General features: G+C 44.9%; 1 protein-coding gene across 3 annotated transcripts in view; it reads left to right on the forward strand.

The window, feature by feature from the left end:
- LOC112307905 (nuclear body protein SP140-like protein) overlaps nt 1–3829 on the forward strand; it is a 59344-nt gene extending 55515 nt beyond the window's left edge. For all 3 annotated transcript variants that reach the window (XM_045198189.2, XM_053919169.1, XM_053919170.1), the window contains 5 exons: nt 1005–1120; nt 1832–1940; nt 2236–2313; nt 2528–2671; nt 3501–3829. In XM_045198189.2, the coding sequence (XP_045054124.2) occupies nt 1005–1120; nt 1832–1940; nt 2236–2313; nt 2528–2671; nt 3501–3608 (555 nt within the window). In that variant the 3' untranslated portion in view covers nt 3609–3829. The remainder of the gene's footprint in view (nt 1–1004; nt 1121–1831; nt 1941–2235; nt 2314–2527; nt 2672–3500) is intronic.
- Nucleotides 3830–7761: the final 3932 nt, after the last annotated feature.

Below are 7761 nucleotides of genomic sequence, written 5' to 3' on the forward strand. Positions count from 1 at the left end.
TATTTAAAAGTCCCTGGATGATTCTGCTACACAAAATTACCCCTTTTGTGACTCCAGAAAGACTCCAATGCCTGCACTCCACCCAGACCAGGTGATTCAGAATCTCTGGAGTCAAGACCAGGACATTAGTACCTTATACACTCTCCTTGGGAGATTCTATTGTGTAGCTGGACAAAGATCCACAGAGTCACACCTGTAAAGATTATTATATACGCGAGATTCTTAAACACTGGTTCTGTTGGTTATTTTCTTTTCTTATTTTTGGAGAGGGGGGTCATAAGTTTTGGAGAATGATGCTAGTAGTCTGTGAGTGTCTGCACTCACAGGAAGAAACACGGCCCAAGCCTCCCTGCTAGAGCATCTCGGAGCCCACTGGGGATGTGTATCAGATCCCCCCAGGACACTGAATGGGAGTGCTTGGCAGGGTATTTTTGGAGCTACAGTCCCTCATATATGACCATTGTTGATAACAAAAGAAATGGCCTGAATCCCAATCAGCCAATCCAACTATTTTGAACACAAAATCCAGAAAAAAGACTCAAAGCAATTGTGAATTATTGTCTTTTCATCTTTTAGTACTTTATACATTAATAAGTCTTTTCCATCTTATCAAATTCTCAATACATCTCCCATTTCACTGCCCACCACATAAATTATACCATTGTGGTGTAGAAAAATGGTTTTAACACTATTTCAGGAACTCATTTTTTCTGCACGGTAATAACATCATTCAGATTCCCATGAGACTATCCTCTTTCTTTTGCCTGCATTTCTGTGTTATGATCTCTGGTTTTATAGGAAAAACTTCTCTGGTCTGGTACACAGTCACTCCTCCTGAACTTCACTGCAGGCCAAGAGTTCTTTAAACATCCACTCTATGCTGTCCCTTCAGAATTCAGGAAACATAGGCATCCCTGCAGGCTCACCAAGGCCATGGGTCCTAGATTCTCACAGCACTGTTGGTCAGGCGCCCTTGGGGATGCAGACATTATTTTACCTTCCAGGTGGGAAACTCAGACATATGTGAGATCTGCCTGGATGGAGGAACGCTCTTCTGCTGTGATACTTGTTCCAGATCCTTTCATGAGGACTGTCACTTCCCTCCTGTGGAGACTGAGAGGTTTGTGAGATGCAGCCCCCTGTCTCCTTTTATAGACCCTTCCTCCTGCCATGCACACTCCCCCTGCTGATCTCTTCCTTGTGACCTGATGGGGACAGAATGGTGCTGGATGTACGAGTCCAGCAGTATGATCCTGGGAGCTGTTGAAAGACGCTAGCAGCAGGAGGAGAATGTTCCCCTCTCTCCTGTGGGAGATGGAAGCTGGTGGCTGCATCCTTTGCCTTCATAAGGCTACTATCCTTTCCAGAACTTTCCCATCACAGACAACTGTTTATAGGCGTGGAAATGCCAGTTGCTTGTGTTCTGTTTTTATTCAGAAAAGGCAGAAAACATGGCCTGGTTTCTTCATTTTGCCACTTTCCCAACTGGCTGATGAAGGCCTGAGGTCCCCATGGGTTAAGTTAAGGTCCCATCTCAGACACTCAGGCCTGGGGGAAAGGTCTTCTTGTGCTCCCAGCAGTTCAGATGGGGAAAGGAGAGCCCACCACTCACACTGACACAGCCCTCCATACACTCACCCCCAACCTTTACCCTTTATGGTCAGAGGCTCATCAGCTCAGACTGCTCATGGGGGTCTTAGAGTCTCTGGGAAGTGTCCCCTTCATTCCCCTGCTGTGTCCATCAGCCATTCCTGAAAGAAGAATGGTGGCAGCCATAGGAACGGTGCCTGTTTCTGAGACTTTGTCTTGTTCACTTTGCCTGACCTCCCAGGAACCCATGGAGTTGCATCTTCTGCAGGATGAAGGAGTTTTCAGGAAGTCAGCAGTGTGTCAGGGAATCTGAGGTCCTGGCAAGACCGATGGGGCCTGAGGAGCAGCTGGTGAGTCAAATCCAAATGCCGAGCCTCCTCCTTTCTGCTCAATGTGAGAAGTCAAACAGTTGCAGGGTGAGAGGAAGGGTACCAAAGCACTCCTGTTCCTCTGACCATGCCTGATCCATGCTGAAAACTCTTCAGAAACTGTTTGCAGAAAAAATTCATTCAGCCATTACATGACTGTCTCCTAGAGTAAAAGCTGTTTGGCAAAACTTCCAGAAGACTGGTATGGGCATGCCTGCCCATATATGGGCTCATTCTCTCCAAGTTGCTTTTCATTCACATCTTCCTTCTTTTGCAGAAATGTGAGTTTCTCCTCTTGAAAGTATATTGCCATCCAGAGAGCTCATTTTTTGCGAAGATTCCGTATTATTATTATGTGAGTAACAATAACAAACCATGAATACAGGGCGCCATGATGTTACCTGACCTTGACACGGGCCCTTGTGGGGTTTGTGATCTGAAACCCCTGGGAGGGAGACACGAGCTGCCTTTATCTTCACCTTGGATTTCTGTTGGGTGTGATGGGAATTCACAGAAGGCAGACATTGAACTATGGCAGTAATTCTCTCAATGATATTTTTCTCCACCAGATTAAAGACGTTTCTCAAAACCTAAAAGAACCCATGTGGTTGGACAAAATCAAGAAGAAGCTGCAAGAGCAGGGTTACCCCCAAATGGAGGAGTTTGTGCGGGACATGCGCCTCATCTTTCAGAACCACAGGGCATCGTACAAGGTAAGTGTCTCTCCTGCTTCAGTTTAATTTTCTTTCCATTGACTCACTCTGCCCTCATCTCCTGGTGCTGGGAAATTTTAGTATCCCTCATCCTTTATGATGAGCCTGTACCAGCAAGGGTTCAGGAAGTGAGAAACTTTTAAAACTCAGGATTTAAGCTCACCATGGAGAGTAACAGTGAGTTGGGAGGTGTCCCTGCAGCCAGAATCCCAGGCCCCTGAGAACTCATTCCCCTCAGAAAAGGTGACAGGTGCCCATTGGGAACAGTCATGTCTTCCCTGCTCCAAACCTAAGGAGAAGATTGTACCCTAAAGTCATGTTGCTGTTCTTGTCTCTCCTCAAATACACTCAATCGCACCTCAGAGATCCCAAACTGCAGAGTCCTTTGCATGTGAATGTGCATATAGTTAACAGGGGTCAGCAGAGGGGAACAACGTGACAAGGTGAAAGGAAGGTCACTGGTTTTATTTTATACTGGATTGTTGGAAAGAACATGTATTAGTCTTCTGTCACTAAAATAAACAACCCAAGCCAATAAGGAAGATAATAGATGAAACAAGAATATCAAATAAATAAACATCTCTGGAAGCTTACAGAACAATAATAAAAAAATGAGTCCCCACATGCGGTCATCATTGCCCACTTTTGCCTAGTTCACATGAATTCATTGTGCACTTAGACACAGAAGTTACTCTAAGCCATGTGAGTTTTTTATCTTAACCTGGGTAATGTAACTTGGGTGTTTAAAGCCATGGTTCTTGAATGCAGTGTTCCTAAACACTGAGAATGAGTGGCATTACTTTTGTTGTGATTTATCTTTTTTTCCCAGTACAATGACTTTGGCCTAATGGGCCTTAGACTGGAGGCGGAATTTGAGAAGACTTTCAAGGAAGTGTTTGCTGTTCAGGAAACAAATGAGAGCAGTTCGCTGGTGTAGGGGATGCTGCTGGTACTGTGGAGAATCCTCTTAGGGGGCTGGCTGCTGGGAGGGATGGCTGCTGATCTGCCTCTGAGTGGCATGATTCGTGCTGCCCCCTCGGCTCAGGCTGGAGCTAGTCCCAGCTGTGACCAGATCCTTGCTTAGCTTTCCCAGTATGCTACCCTGCTTCCCCTGCTGCTCCTTCTCCTGATATATTTCTCACAATAAATTACTTACTGAAGGGACTTCATCTCAGGCTCTTCTTTGAGGGATCACAAGATAATAGTCCTAGCAAGCAGGCCCTAAGGATGGGGTTTGTGTGTTCGATCACTGTCTAGCCAGATGGTGACAGGCATAATATTGATAGTCCCTTGGTGCTATAACAGTGTCACTGACAAAAGTTCACCTGTAGGAAACTGGATGAGCAGAGCGGAAGAGGTCCTAGGTGGTACAATTCTCTGGCATTCACAAAGGGAGAAATAGTAGCTATAAGAACTCTAGGTTTTGGTGGCTATTGCTAAGTATGATGAATGTGTCAAAAGAGTACATGACAGGCTTAAATCTGTTAGTCATCAGCTAAAGCAAAGAGACGCTCATACCTGCAGCTGAAAGGCAGACAGTAGAAAGGCCTGAAACGGGTTCTTATTTTAAGAATGGGAACACTTTAGAGAAGACAAAATTATAGGCTCAGTAGGGCCTTTTGTGCCAAAAATCAAGACCCTTATAGAGAAGGAGTGAGCCCTAAAGTTCAGAATTGGGATTTCTAGGTAGTTTTACATGAGAATTCTGAACTCCAGGTCCCCTACATCCACTGGTCTGCAGAAGAATCTCCTACCCCTTGTTGGAAGACAGACCCCCTACCCAGCCTCCCTCCTCACTTGAATAAAAAATATGCGGAGTCCTCTCAGCATGACTCAATTGGCAATTCCTGGGTGAGATGACTAGGTGAAGATAGGGTTTCTATTCCAATGGAACTCCAGGCTGTCCAACATGTACCCACAGGCACCAGGGGATTGAGTCTGGGAGTGGATTCTGCATGAAGAAAGGGGAATATGAAGTGAAAAGGAAAAATTGTTGATACAGGTGTACTCTCCTGTGCCAGAGAGTGTACCTGACCTGTAAAAGACCAAGGTGATGATTCTATTATGCTCCTGGGGAGCTCTTAGAACAGGGGTGTCAATCTCATTTTCACCAGTGGCCACATCAGCCTTGCAGTTGCCTTGAAAGGGCCAAATGTAATTTTAGGACTGTGTAAATGTAACTACTCTTTAACAGTTAAGCAAGAGTTTGGCGCTGCCACCAGGTAGAAACAAGGTGCTGGGCTGGGTAAAACAAGGTGGAGGGACCCTTGTGTTTGCCACCTGTGTCTTAGAGGCTTGCTATAAGGCAAGGTGCATACTAGATTGTGGTGAGGAAGGGGGTCCTCCCACAGACCCCCCCAAACCTGCTGTCCGCCAAAGATGAGAATAAGTCTACCAAGACATGATCTGCTTGGGGAGGAAACATGGCCGATCTCTCAAAGGAGAAGGGTCTAATGAATAACAATAAAAATTAAAAAAAAAAAAAAAGAGAAGGGTCTGGAGCCTGTTCTTCAATGGGCTTTTATTGGGTTTAATTTGCATAGGAATACAGAGAGTATTTGTGTATACATATGTAAAACTCATCAATCATTTGCAGGTAGTAATGATCAAACAATAGATAACATTCAAAGAACTATGAGGGCTTATTCTGAGTCAAGGTCAGATAGCTAAAGGGATATGAAACTTTGAGGAAATAAACTCATTCTATGTTGGACCCTTATCATTTAAATTGAGGGTATTCTTTGCAAAGCAGGTTTCACAGGATTTTATGCATTCTTTCTTAGGCCTGACTGCCCTGGGGAACCACCTGTTCCTGCCCAGAGCTGTACCGCCCTCTGTCATTGTTTCAGGCTTAAGTCAGACAGGGGAAGTAAGGCAGCCAGGAGATTAGGAGACTTCTTGCAAACAGAATGAGGACTCAGGCTATGTCAAAATTGAGGGGTGAGGGTCCATCACCCCCTTATTTTATAGCCTCCCAAGTCCTTCCCTGAGGTCCCCTTCATGACCATGCCTGTCTTAGGTCGTCCCTCCTTTGAGGAATCTTACCTGTCATTGGCTAACCAGTCATCCACCCAGGGCCAAGCAGGATGAAGGGGGATCCAAAGTCTTAGGGAAGATGGCATGGCCCTCCACTCCACAACTGGAAAACCCATCTGTCATGTGACTGTGTCCTCAGGAAGCCTCAGAGACACTAAGTGAACAAGGTAACAAGGAACACACTGCTGAGGGGGCACCAGCATCCTTGAGATGCTTAGCAGGGCTGTCATCTATAGGTTAAAATAATGTAGGAGTGCTTCACACAATTGGATTCCCCAGGAGTAAATAAAATAATTATATTTAAGAATAATAGAATCATGTAGCAGAATTTAACTTTCAGAGCTAAATGAAGTAAAATCTGTTGTAAGCTGCAAGGTGAGAATAAGATGTTGGGGTGGTGGCCCGTGGACATCTATAGAGACAGCTAATAGGACATGGTTTTGTTAAGGCAAGATAGAAGTACAGCCACAAGAATATAACTTTACATATATATCATCAATATTAAGTAAAAATAGATGGTTGATGTCAGCTATGCCAACAGAAAGTCAAGATGTTATGCTCAGTTTCCAGGCCTGAGCAAATTTTTGGACCTAGAACCTGACGTAAATGAGCAAATGTAAATAATAGTGATTCCTTGAGTTCTTCACTGAGAGGACTTATGGCCATTTATTCAAGTAACCATGTACCAGACCAAAAAAAAGAAAGAAAGAAAAAAACAAATATAACCAACTACTAAGGTCTTTTGATACAGCATCTGAACTGATCCTAACACTGACAGACCCAAAGCACCATCACGACCCCTATTGAAGTAGAGTGTATGGAAGTAAGGTAATGTTCATCTAACGGTGAATATCACCCATCCATGGAGCCACTCAGCAATCATTTCCCAAAACCCTAAGTGTATAATCAGGACTCACATAGTTGTTAACCAAACTGGTTCTTTAACCTATCATTCATTAACCTACAAAATAGCAATGGCTATTTCAGGAAAGGTCAAGCAGAGGGCCCTTACAATAATTTTTTCTATGGTAAAAATAGTAACTTGAAAGCAATATCATATTCCTGGAGATGGAGGGAATGACAGAGATTAGTGCCACCTGCACATATTTAAATATGCATGAGCAGTAATCCCCATTACATCTTCATTAATTCAGTAGATTGGCTTTTGGAAAAGCTAGGTGATTCATGGCTATTAGATGACTTATAGAAACTTAAGCAGGAGTGGGGCTTATGGCGACTGGCATTTAGACCTTGGTGGGCCACGTTCCTGCTTGTAGTGGTGACTGAGCAGATATGCTAGCTAGTGGCTTTGCTGTTCTGTAGAGCTGAGCCAGTGGGTCCCCTATGGCCAGGAAACTTGGTTGACAGTTCTACCTGATTTGTGTCCCCAGTAGAATGGAGCCCATTCTACTATCCCACCCAAGTGGTAAAACAACTTTCCAACTCTGCCCACCTATTGAAAGTAACTCCCAGTCCTGGCCATTCAGTAAATTTGGCCAGGGAACCCAGAAACCAAAGGGACAAGGCTATTATACCGATGAGCCATGGAGCCCAGTCTATAGCTCTGCCCAACAGCAGAGCCCAGCCTATGGCCCTGCCCAATTGCCAAAACAACCTGTGGCCTCACTGATACAGTAGCCTAGCCAGTGAGCTCACTCACTCATAGAGCTTAGCTTAAGCCCCACCCAGTGAGGGAACCTGGTTAATCTTGCCCAACAAGGGAGTCACTAGCCCCACCAACTGCAGGATATAGCTGGAGGCCCATCCCAAACTGAGAGTGGCCAAACCGTGCTGAACAGCAGAGCACAGCAAGGAGCCTAACTGATTGTGTTGCCAACCCATGGCCCTTCTTAATTCAGGGAACAGGCTTCTGCTGTGCCTTATAACAGACCACAGCATGAGGTAAGATCTGATAGTGAAGTCTTGCGTGCGGCCCCTCCTAAACATGGAGATTATGTTAAAATTAGGTTGAGGAGCATAGCTTGAAACTTCACCGAAACAGGAACTATTGCAGGGTCCACCCTGTAGCATTGCCCAACCATGGAGTCTAACCA

Source organism: Desmodus rotundus, chromosome 2, assembly GCF_022682495.2.
Source record: "Desmodus rotundus isolate HL8 chromosome 2, HLdesRot8A.1, whole genome shotgun sequence".
NCBI classification, from domain to species: domain Eukaryota; kingdom Metazoa; phylum Chordata; class Mammalia; order Chiroptera; family Phyllostomidae; genus Desmodus; species Desmodus rotundus.